Genomic DNA, 12,010 nt, shown 5'->3' on the forward strand with positions numbered 1-12,010 from the left:
GGGCGGGGAAAAACGCGACAGACGCGGCATGCAGGCCAATGACGAGCGAGCTCGGGCGGACCGCCAGCCAATGGGCTGTGCGGCTTGGCGCGGGGGGCGGGCGCTGGGGCCGAGGGTAGCTTGAGCGCGGCGGCGGCGTTGTTCAGTCAGAGCGAGAACATTCCAGAGGTGAGTCCGGTGGAGGGGCGATAGCCCCGCGCCCCCTCCCCCGTCTTCCCCGCCCCCTCGACCCCCGCGGGCCGCTGGCTGGCGGGGAAGGCGCCCCGTCGCCCGCAGCTCACTGCTCCGTCTCTCCGCGCCAGGTCGCCAGGCCCCGGGCGCTGAAGGGTGTGGACCCCGGACGTCGCTGGGACAGCCCCTCCCCGCTGCTCGGCGGCGCCTGGCCCGGCCGCTGCTCGCTGCGCTGCCTCCGCCGCCTCCGCCGTCGCTCCTCGGACTCGGGTTCGCGCGCCTCACTTCATCCCAGTCCCGGGCGAGCAGCGTTGGGTTTATGTCTTTATTTGACGAAAACGGTGAGTCGGCGAGCGGGCGGGCTCGGGCCGGTGGGGAGATGGCGGCCGCACAAGATGGCGGCGCGCCGCGTGACCCGCGCGCGCGCGTGTGAGTGTGTGTGTGTGAGCGCGCGCGCGCGCGCGTGTGAGTGTGTGGCGCAGTTCGGCGGGCGGCGGGGCCGGCCTCCGCGTCCCCTCCTCCTCGCCGCACCCCGCTCTCCTCCGCCCCGGCCTCCCGGGAGCGCGCCGCGCGGCCCCGCCGCCGCCGCCCGGGGCTGACTCAGGCCTAATTGCTGCATTTATGAGTCATCGCCGCGGCGGGGCGGGGCCGGCGCCCCTCGGCCGGTTTCGCTTCCCCCGGCGGAGAGGCGGCCCTGCGTCCGCGCAGAGAGCCCCGGGCGGCGCACATGGCGGAGCTGGCGTGGAAGCTGGCGATGTCGCGCCGGCGCCGCGCTCGCCTTGCGGGGGCCGCCGGATCAGCCCTGACAGCTGGGGGCGGGCGCGAAGGGGGCCGGGGTGTTTGCGTGGAGAAGGGGAAGGGGGCCACACTCCCCGCGCGCCAGTCCGGCGAGATCATGCTCCGCGGGCGTAGTTACCGAAGTGTGGCTCTGAAGTAAGCGCTCGCCGCCAAAGGCTTCGACCTCGAAGAACAGCTCCACAGCCTGCCGTCCTGGAGTGATGATGTGTCTGAGAAGTTTGTGGGTACCACAGTCTGGGTTGGTGGGGGGAGGGTAGGTCTGGGTTGGTCCTTCGGTTAAAATACGGCCAACCCACGGAAGCAAGCCGTCGACGTGATGACTGGTCTGATGAAAAGCTGATGCAGCGTAATTTGTCTTGTTTCAGACAGGCACCGACCAAAGTCACATCTTCGTCAAAATGAAGGCTTTTTGTTGCTACAGCTGTCCTGTGTTACATGAGACTAGTAGCTGTTCTTTGTACATAAACTCATGTTTTTAACGTGGGGGAAGTAGGCGTAATTACACAGAACGGACAGGGAGGGGTTTCGTTGCAGCAGTTGCTGAACGTGGGGGTCGGCTTGTTTCTCTTGCAGAGCTGTTGCGCAGCCATTGGTACCTGTATTGGGGAAACATAGCCTACAAGCAAGACGCTTACAGCCTCAGCGGCGAAGAATTTTTCATGTCAGAGACCGAGAACTCTTGCAGTCGTTTATGTCATCCCTTCTTCTCCAGACAGAGGATACCAAAAAATTGCAATCAAAGATCTCTTCATCTTATTGATAAAGTCACTAATAAGCCAAAATGTCTGTCAACGTCAACCGCAGCGTGTCAGACCAGTTCTATCGCTACAAGATGCCCCGTCTGATTGCCAAGGTAATACTAAATCTTCATTTTAGTAGCAAGTCCTATGCCTTTTTCATGGATTATTAAAGGTTGCTTTTCCCAGTGTGGACAATGCAAAATTAAAATTTTTACTTCCTTTAGGTTGAGGGCAAAGGAAATGGAATCAAGACAGTTATAGTCAACATGGTTGACGTAGCGAAAGCGCTTAATCGGCCTCCAACGTGTAAGTAACGCCTCTTAAAAGGCGTCTGAGAAGGCATTTTATTGACATAATTGTGATGCTCTCGGTCTGCAAATCTTGCCTGAATTGAGTTCGCTTTTGAGTTAAGTGGAAACTTGGATTTAGAACAGATTGATGGTATTAGTATATAAAATTACCAGGGCAACACTTTTTTAATCTTGTCCATTTAAAAAGAGTGATAATTCTATAAATGAGGGTGAGTAGCCAAAGAGTCCTAGAATAGGAAATGGCAACCCATTGTAGTATTCTTGCCTGGGAAATCCCATGGACAGAGGACCCTTGTAGGCTACAGTCCATGGGGTCAAAAAAAGTCGGACATGACTTGAGTGACTCAGCACTCATCCAAAGATTAGTTAACTGTAATAAATTTTTCCCCCCCAAATAGATCCCACCAAATATTTTGGTTGTGAGCTGGGAGCACAGACCCAGTTTGATGTTAAGAATGACCGTTACATTGTCAATGGATCTCATGAGGCGAATAAGCTGCAAGACATGTTGGATGGATTCATTAAAAAATTTGTTCTCTGTCCTGAGTGTGAGAATCCTGAAACAGATCTGGTGAGTGCCTTTGAGGTTCTTGTCAATGGGAGAAAAACTGTATTTCTGTGATGTCACCAAATCATGTTTCCAAGAAGGCAGAGCAGACTTACATAAATTGCAAAACCTCAAATTTTATTGATGTTTCCATACTGACCTTATGTTAAAAAAAATTCTTTTGATGTTAAACTGTGTTTAGGTGGCTTTTGATGGTTAGTTTCACACTTTGTTTTTGAATTTTCATCATGTGTTAATGGGTGACATTTTTTTCTTTTTTGACAGCATGTCAATCCAAAGAAGCAAACAATAGGTAATTCTTGTAAAGCCTGTGGCTATCGAGGCATGCTTGACACACATCATAAACTCTGCACATTCATTCTCAAAAACCCACCTGGTAAGTGCTTGTGATGAACTTCTAAAACCTTAACGTAAAGCAACTGGTTATTGAAAACTGTGGAAGTGTCTTTACCGCTATATAGAATAAGGTTAACCCTTGAACACCCGTGCAAGTGAAAGTTTGCTTATAACAATAAGGTCAGCCCTGTGTATACAAGGATCAACCAACCAACAGTGAATAGTGTAGTACTGTAGTATGTAGTTATTGGGGGAGAAAAACTCCATGTAAGTGGATCTGTGTGGTTTCAACTTACGTTCAAAGGTCAACTGTTTAATAAACCTGCTGTTGTATGTACTATTAAAGGTCAAGTACAGGCTACCATTAAACTCAATCATATCCTCAATTTTTAAGACACCTTAGGATGTATGAAATATTGGACAAATTGTGATAGGGTCATAGTAAAAGATCTACCTCTGGAATTGTTCAGTCGCTAGTTGAGTCGGACTCTTTGCAACCCCACGGACTGCTTCTGGAATACTCATTTGTACATGAGGGCCTTGGCTCGGTAGGCCGAAGTGGCTTTAGAGCATGCAAGCAACACTCTGTGGCAGATAACCAAAATTGTCTGACACAATTTGAGCTTGCTATAGCAAGAAAGTCTAACCTATTCCGCTGTTCTCTTTTCTGTGAGACTAGCCGTTATATAGACTTAAACACTGTTCTAGTTTTTGGCTGAAGCATAGTTGAGAATACCCTTGTTTATCAGTTTATGAGGAGTGGAAAGAGGGTCATGAGTGCTAACTTTTAACTTTACTTGATCCACTGAGGTGTCACCTTGTGGTCTTTATTTCATTGTTCAGTCGCTACGTGGTGTCCAACTCTTAATTTTACTAAAACAGCTAATACCTGTGATATTTACTGGCTTTTCTTTCTTAGACTTAGTCGCTTACCTATGAAACACAGTGAATGAATTTGATTTATGAACCCTTTTAGAATTATAGGTAGCATTTTCTGTGGTTTTCTGAGGGGAGGGTTTTAAATGTTAATGGTGGCAATAAGGTGTAATGTAACTCATGGTACTAAACTTTGTTTCCTTTTTATCTGTGTAGAGAATAGTGACAGTACAGGAAAAAAAGAAAAGGAAAAGAAAAATAGAAAGGGCAAAGACAAGGAAAATGGCTCCGTTTCCAGCAGTGAGACACCCCCCCCACCACCAAATGAGATCAGTCCTCCTCCACATGCTGTGGTGAGTTGCAAGGTTTGAGGGGTGGTGGGCACTAAAATGGTGTAAAATGTGACCTTTGGTTGAGGTGGGCAGAAACAAACTGCTTTTCTGTGAACAATGCACCAGTACATTGGGTTCCAGGTGCTTACTGGTTGATTAAAAGTAAATAGAAATTTAGTGAGAAAATGATAATTTCACTAGAAATCTGGATTTTTTTTTTTTTTTTTTTAAACACTTTTAAGGTCTCTTTTTGGCCAAGCATTTTTGTTATTAAAAACAGGAAGAAGAGGAGGATGACGACTGGGGGGAGGATACAACAGAGGAAGCTCAAAGGCGCAGAATGGATGAAATCAGTGACCATGCAAAAGTTTTAACCCTCAGTGATGATTTGGAAAGGACTGTTGAAGAGCGGGTCAATATCCTGTTTGATTTTGTTAAGGTAAAAACATTTTGTTGATCAGTAAGTCAGCTTCTACCTAGCCTTGAGCTTTTGCTAGATATTTATTACCTTAAGCTGTTTGTTCAAAAAATTTTTGAGGGTGGTTCCAGGCACTGTTTTTGGCAGGTGTGTATTATTTAGAAGTTGTAGAATCTTCAGTTAGGTAAGGGAAAGGTTCATCAGAGCAGGGACTATGGTGCTGTGCTTAGTCACTCAGTCGTGTGCAACTCTTTTGTGACTCCATGGACTGCAGCCTTCTGGACTTTTGTCTGTGGAATTGTCCAGGCCTGAGTGGGTAACCGTTTACTTCTCCAGGGGATCTTCCCAACCCAGGGATTGAACCCATGTGCAGGATCCTGCATTGCAGGCAGATTCTTTACCATCTGAGCTACCAGGGAAGTCCCTGGGGGATAAGAATGAGAGTCCCTCCATCTCACTGAATTGCTGCTTTTGTTTTCTTTTTAACGTGCTTCCTTTTATTTGCAGAAAAAGAAAGAAGAAGGTATTATTGACTCATCTGATAAAGAGATTGTAGCTGAAGCAGAAAGACTGGATGTAAAAGCCATGGGCCCTCTTGTTTTGACTGAAGTTCTTTTTAATGAGAAAATTAGAGAACAAATTAAGAAATATAGGCGCCATTTCTTACGAGTAAGCAAATTGTTCTATGTTCATAGTGAGATGTGCAGATGTGTGACCTTGGAAACATCATTTTAACCTCCTGTTTATTCTGTCATCCTGAAAAAATGGAAATAACTGACCTACCTTAACAAGCATGAGAGTATCTGGAAAATGCTACATGTGGTCCCGTATACGTGAAGTAAATTAGAAATCTTTAAGCATTGACTTCTTACTGTTATAGGGCCGTCACATCTAAGAAAGCTTGTTAACGCCAAGAATATCTATTTGCAGTTTTGTCACAACAACAAAAAAGCTCAGCGGTACCTTCTTCATGGTTTGGAGTGTGTGGTAGCCATGCATCAAGCTCAGCTCATTTCCAAGATTCCACATATCTTGAAGGAGATGTATGATGCAGACCTTTTGGAGGAAGAGGTCATCATTAGCTGGTCGGAAAAGGTGGGGAATATATCGATGAGCTCTTAAAGATTAGAAGGATTGGGGCTTTTTTGGAAAAAGTTTTCTAACACTTAGTCTCTACTTGCTTGACTGGTATAATCTGTAGGGTGATCCCCACCATGGTAGCTTCTAGTAACGACCAAAGAAAATCTTTTGCTCTTTGCTGAATACGTTTAATCTGTTGAGAGTTTGAGATTAATATGTGTTCCAGTCTCCTCAAAGGATGGGTACAATTATGTATAACTCAAGTTAACTGTTAAGTTGTTTGAACTAAAAATTTTACTAAACGTTTTTTAGACCTCTAAGAAATATGTCTCAAAAGAGCTTGCCAAAGAGATTCGTGTCAAAGCGGAACCTTTTATAAAATGGTTGAAGGAAGCAGAGGAAGAATCTTCTGGTGGTGAAGATGATGATGAAGATGAGAATATTGAGGTAAACACTGGGGAAATTGTTAAATACCATGTTAGTGGTAAGCGTTTGAGAATTATAAAATGCCAGTATTGGATAGTTGCAAATTCAACATAATTAGGAAGGGAATCACATTAATAGAAAAGGTGCTAGAAATCTCTCCTACCCCTAGACATCATGATGTCAAATAAATACTGTGTGGGTTCTCAAAGGGAGGGTTTTGTTTCACCTCAGTTATATAGGGGTCTATAAATGCAGAGTGTTAACTTAGTTTTTGCATAAATTCAAAATTTTTCATGAACAAATGGCTGTTTCTAGGTAGTTTTTCTCCTTTGTTGACCACTGACTATTGTTTTTATGAGCAGTTTTATTGGGATAAAAGTTTACAATGAAAAATCTTCTGTTTTACCAGGTGGTGTATTCAAAGACTGCCAGTGTACCGAAAGTTGAAGCTGTAAAGTCTGACAACAAAGATGATGACATTGATATTGATGCCATTTAAAGGGGTGGGTGCAGCCCAGCTTAACAGTGTAATGCTGAGAATCTTTTTGCATCATTGGCCAGAAGTGCAACATGAATGTGCAAAAGCTAAAATGGCTTAACATCATGCTACACTTTTCTACTAAAAATGTATTGCTGTGAGTGGTCTGTATTTAAACCCAACAAGACATCTAGGGAGTCCATACACATATCAGTGAGCAGGTATAGTTTGCTTATTTATAGCATGTTTCTTTTTGAAAAATTAGTGGTGGACACATTTGGATCACATTTATACAGTTCTAAAAAATAAAGATTTGATTTTGGTCATTCTTCAGATTTTTGACTCTGAATGACTTAAGTAAGCTGAAATAATTGGCTCCTTGAAAAATGTTGCACCATCATTTAACCTGATAGGATTGTTGGAGCCTGTTAGATATTAGGTGCCGAGACTTTTTTAAAGAGGTCCTTTAGCAGAATGTGAACATAAACTTATAAATACCTTACTCAGTCATTAGGAAATACATAGTGCTTTTTAAGTCTTACTCTGGTCCCTGAAATTGGCATCTGACGATGTATGTCCTTCCCGTGCCGAGGTGGACAGATGATCAAGTGACAGTGCAGCACCTTTATCTCACCAAGAAGCGAAAATGACCCGAGTGTCCTATAAACTTAAGAGCAGGTTTTGAAACTTGAATTGTGTTTGTTTTTTAAAAGTCTATACTTGCCCCAAATTGTAGTCTTGAAGTCGTATGCATTGCACGTTGGATGAGCCAGGGGAATTATTACATTAACATAAAAGCATTTTATTATGTGTATGTAGCTGTTGCTTTATACTGAGAAAATGGAAATTTGGGGGAGTGATTAAATACTAATAAGCTCTATGATTTTATTTGAGGGAAACAGGAAAAGATGCAATTAATCTCAAGCAAAAACTGAGCGTTAACTTCTCAGCATTTACTCTTGATTCAAATTACAGTTTCAGAATACTTAAGACATACTGTATCTTTTGTTTAGTGTGAATTTTTCCCTGAATACTATGGTTCTTTTATTTTTGCATTTGGATACATAACTTATGCTTTTTCGGTTTTTGTTGCTATCTTGCCAAAATAAGTATTAACTGTGTCTCAAACTCCCTGCTACAGCCCCCAAAAAATGTGTTATTTAAAAGAAAAAAAGCTAAAAGCATGTTTCTAAGTCATAACCTATATTTTGGTGTAAGACTTGGTGTGTTTTTATTTCATACTGAATATAGTGAGATACCCAAGAAGACTGGTGATGGCAACGAGGGCCTGACCCAGCCCATTGTGGGCTTTAGATTTGGGAATAACATCGTTGGGGAATTGCTTGCCCAGTTTGCTGATCTAAACTCACTTAATAGAAGGGTTTATGAGTATATCTTAGAAGTCTTGAAGGTACAAATTTACACAGAAAATACAGTGTGGGAATCAAATGCATGGAGTGAACTTTGTTTAGAACACTGGCTTACATCATTCATCTCTTTGTGATCCATCTCATAAATTACAAGATGTTAACAAACGTATGTAAGTTTTTTTCACATTGAAATTATACAATCTGGTATAATAAAACCTTGTTAGCTTGATAGTTTAAGGAAAAACACTGGCATTCTCACTGGGAGATACAAAGTGGTCTCCAGCTGCCTTTATTTTTTTTTTTTAATAGATTTTGTTGAGATTGAAGGAGAGTCATATGTCTATGTGGAAGGAATGTGCTTTGTCACACCAAAGATAAGAGGCTTTTGTAAATTCACATCTTACCTAGGTGTTAAATTTCTTGCCATTTTCTGAAATTTTGGGGAGTACCAAGTTGCATTCAGGATACCCATTATCAAGCTAATGAGGTTCTGTTATAGAAGGGTTTTTTTTGAGATTCTGTTATAGAAGGGTTTTTCCCCTTTTTTCCTCCTCCCCCCTGCCCCCCTTAAATCTGAAGGAAAATGTTCAGGGCTTCTAAAACACTAAAGAGAAAATTTTGGCTTAGACCAGTGTTCAGTCTAGTGCCAAACTTAAAATGGGATTCAAATCCACATAGTAAGGAATTTATTCATAGCAGCTATCCTGATAGAGTGATCTTTCACTTTGCTCTATTCAACTGTCTTAAAATTTCCTGTTTCAAACAGCTGTTATTTGATTAAAACAATGTTAAAATTATTTTTGTCTCTGCTTTAATGTTAACCTGAATTTTTGTTTATAAAGTTGGAGAATTGAAAACTCCCTTTTGGTAGCTGTTGCTTCAAATTTGTGTTGGATGTTTCTTTGTTCCGTTGTGTCCCTACTCAGAAAACCCATGTTGCTAATTACAATGGCTTTCCTTAGATCTTGTGTTCCTAATCTGTATCTCAAATTGATTAGAAACTGAAAAAATCTGCCTTCATCTGATTTCTTAGTCGATTAGTGACTTTAGGTGGGTCAAGTATGTAGTTAAATAACTGGGTATAGCATTTCTCTTTAGTTAAGAAAGGAATGTTTCTAAAATTCTGAGGTTAATGAACTTGTAAGGTGCTATGTGGGGTCCTAAAGGTTTGAGAGAGAAGTGGTGTTCTCTGAAATCTGGTGTGTTCTACGTTCAGCTGTGTTAGGATTGCTTCCCACTGTTTACTCTAATGCACTAAGCCTTTGACTGGACATAACTTAAAAGCTGGCCTTCCCAAGAGTGGAGAAAAACAACAAAGGGTACTGGTGTGGACGAGCCTTCTACACTTGGTGTGTTAGCTCAATCTTTGTGGTATCTGAGATGTATTACCCTGTGGTCACTCAACTAGTCTGGCTGCTGTGTCTTGTAGGGCTTAGATAACATGTTTAAAACCCAAACAAGATTCTGTTGGAATCTACTTAAATTTTAAGTAAATTTTACTTTTAATGAAACCAAACTCTTAAGGGTTTAAATTTTTGTTACCATGCAAACCTTATCCAAGGAACTCTCAATTGCTCTGACCTGCCAATATTCCAAGAGTAGCCCCCAAATGCCGAAGTTTGTCCAGTTTCTGCATTGTCAGTTTTGGTGGTTTTACAGATTTAAGCTGTACCTGACCATTCCATAGCTTCAGAGTGCTCTCAGTACCAGGAACAGTATAGCACTTGAACCTCTGCCTCTCTCTAACTGTTGAGTGGTTTGTGTTTCATGTTCCCTAAATTGAGTTAGGCTTACGTCTTCTGTATCCCCAGTACTCTGTATAGACCATTCCACAAATGACACCTCTTAAAGACTTGCTGAAGTTGTTACGGTGACGAGTGCACAGCCTCCAGAATTTGTCCTTTTGAGCCCTTTGTTCATAGGAGGTTGGGAGCTCAAGTGCAGAGTTCTATATTCTAGCCCCAGCCCAATAAAGAGGTCTTCAGAAATCAGATAGCCAGTTCTTTGTTGTTCAGTTGCTATGTTATGTCCAACTCTGCAGCACTCTGGGCTGTAGCACATTGGGCTTTCCTGTGCTTCACTATCCCAAGTTTGCTCAAATTCACATCCATTGAAATTGGTGATGGCATTCAACCATCTCGTTCTTTGCCGCCCTCTTTGACCTTCAGTCATTCCCACCATCAGGGTCTTCTACATTGAGTCAGCTCTTCACATCAGATGGCCAGAATACTGTAGTTTCAGAATCAGTGCTTCCAATGCCAACCTTGCACCCTGCCTGTACTGGCCTGCACTCAAACTTGCTCCAAATTTGGCCCTACTTTAAGATTTACTTAATGGCTGCAGTTGGTCTTCATTGCTGCACGTGCTCTTTCTCTAGTGCCAAGTGGGCTCTGGTGCACAGGCTTCACTAACTGGCAGCATGTGGGCTCAGGAGTTCTGGAGCATGGTCTTAGTACTCCTTGCCATGTGGCATCTTCCCAGACCAGGGATTGAACCCAAGTCCCCAGCATTGGCAGGTGGGTTCTTTACCACTCAGCCACCAGGACCCCTGTGCCCACTTCACACAGGACAGGGATGGAACTCTGGAGGAGGGAGGAAATGATTGGGACTTGGAGGAATGTCTTTTAAGAGGTAGCATTTTGAAGAGTAATTTGCCTGGTAGAAGTAAGTAGGGGAGCACTTCTGAGAAGTAGAAGCTCCTCTTAGCTGAATGCAGTGCATGGTGGTGGTGAGGCAGGAGGAGAGGACAGGATTGACCTGGAAGCTGAGCTCTGGAGGGCTGAATGTCTACAAGTTGCAGGAATGGAATTGCATTTGTATCCTGCTGCCAGGAGTACTAAGCCACTGTGGGAATGGAGAGGTGTGGAAGTGGAGATCTATATCCCATGGCTCACAAAACCAGTAACTGCCTTTAGACTGGTCAGATGAGGATGCACATTGCTTCAGGAAGGCTGGGGTCCCCAAGCAACGTGGCTGTTCTAAGGGCATAGTGTCAAGTTGGAAGGATTAACAACCCCAAACCCCTGTCCCATCTGCAGCAGAATCTGAAAGTGCAGGAGTATTGAAATTTTCCCTTGAGACAAAGATATCCTGTTTGGGGTAAGGGCAGCACCCAGGAGGGGGTTCCAGGAGGTTTCAGAGCCTGAGTGAACATGGTTCTTCGGTTAGGACCTTCAGGTCGGGAGCAGCCATCAAGTGGTTGCAGGGTTGGATTCCTCACAGCAAAGGAAGAGTTTCAGATGTGATCAGCAATCACATGTAGTCCATTTGGTGACAACCCAAAGTCATGTGGAGAAGACAATGGCACCCCACTCCAGTACTCTTGCCTGGAAAATTCCATAGATGGAGGAGTCTGGTAGGCTGCAGTCCATGGGATCACTGAGAGTTGGACACGACTGAGCGACTTCACTTTCCTTGTCACTTACATGCATTGGAGAAGGAAATGGCAACCCACTCTGTTCTTGCCTGGAGAATCCCAGGGACGGCGGAGCCTGGTGGGCTGCCGTCTATGGGGTCACCCAGAGTCGGACACGGCTGAAGCTAATTCCAGCAGCAGCAGCAAAATCATGGGGAGAAGGGTTTCCCAAGGGGTTATGACGGTTGTATAGCACAAGCCTGGCCTTGCACGGATCCAAAGATAGCAGCAGGTCCAGCCTTGTGGACACAGAGGATATCAACTAGGCATCTGGGCAAGAAAGGACATTTCCTCCAGTGTGCTGCTTACCTGTGCTTCTCTCAAGGTTTCTCTTGACTGTCTCCACTACCCATGAGTTTCGGCCCTGCAGGGCTGCACCAAAACGATTTGGCTTTTTCATGGCAATCGGGGTTCTGTTGAAGCTGCGTAATGCCTAGTTTTCCAGGCTTCCCAGTTCAGATCTGATGGCCTCCACTGGTCTTCAGCATTTGTCAGGTTGACTTCCAGTACTATGAGCTTCACTGGCAGCTCCAGTCAAACGTACTTGGGAATGAAGGGGTGGGGGTGTGTGGATTTTAAACACTGCTGCCAAAGGCTACCTCACAACGGGAATTTGTGATTGGAGCCAGAGAAATCCTAGTCCTTGGAGATTTCTAGAACAGGTTACTTTTCACTGGAACCCAGGTTCTCT

The 12,010-nt window shown here is 44.1% G+C and overlaps 1 protein-coding gene and 1 non-coding gene across 2 annotated transcripts; both read left to right on the forward strand.

Moving 5' to 3' along the window:
• The first annotated feature begins 371 nt into the window (after positions 1–371).
• EIF5 (eukaryotic translation initiation factor 5) lies at positions 372–8,764 on the forward strand. Its single transcript, XM_055556740.1, has 11 exons — positions 372–512; positions 1,543–1,822; positions 1,934–2,015; positions 2,419–2,591; positions 2,853–2,964; positions 4,017–4,153; positions 4,413–4,571; positions 5,058–5,219; positions 5,481–5,645; positions 5,943–6,077; positions 6,466–8,764. The coding sequence occupies exons 2-11, from the start codon at positions 1,751–1,753 to the stop codon at positions 6,553–6,555; spliced, it is 1,287 nt and encodes a 428-aa protein (XP_055412715.1). The 5' UTR covers positions 372–512; positions 1,543–1,750; the 3' UTR covers positions 6,556–8,764.
• LOC129634633 (small nucleolar RNA SNORA28) lies at positions 3,500–3,625 on the forward strand. The gene has a single exon (XR_008705811.1). It is a non-coding gene; the product is annotated as a small nucleolar RNA SNORA28 (small nucleolar RNA).
• Positions 8,765–12,010: the final 3,246 nt, after the last annotated feature.

Source organism: Bubalus kerabau, chromosome 19 (assembly GCF_029407905.1).
Source record: "Bubalus kerabau isolate K-KA32 ecotype Philippines breed swamp buffalo chromosome 19, PCC_UOA_SB_1v2, whole genome shotgun sequence".
In the NCBI taxonomy this organism is placed as follows: domain Eukaryota; kingdom Metazoa; phylum Chordata; class Mammalia; order Artiodactyla; family Bovidae; genus Bubalus; species Bubalus kerabau.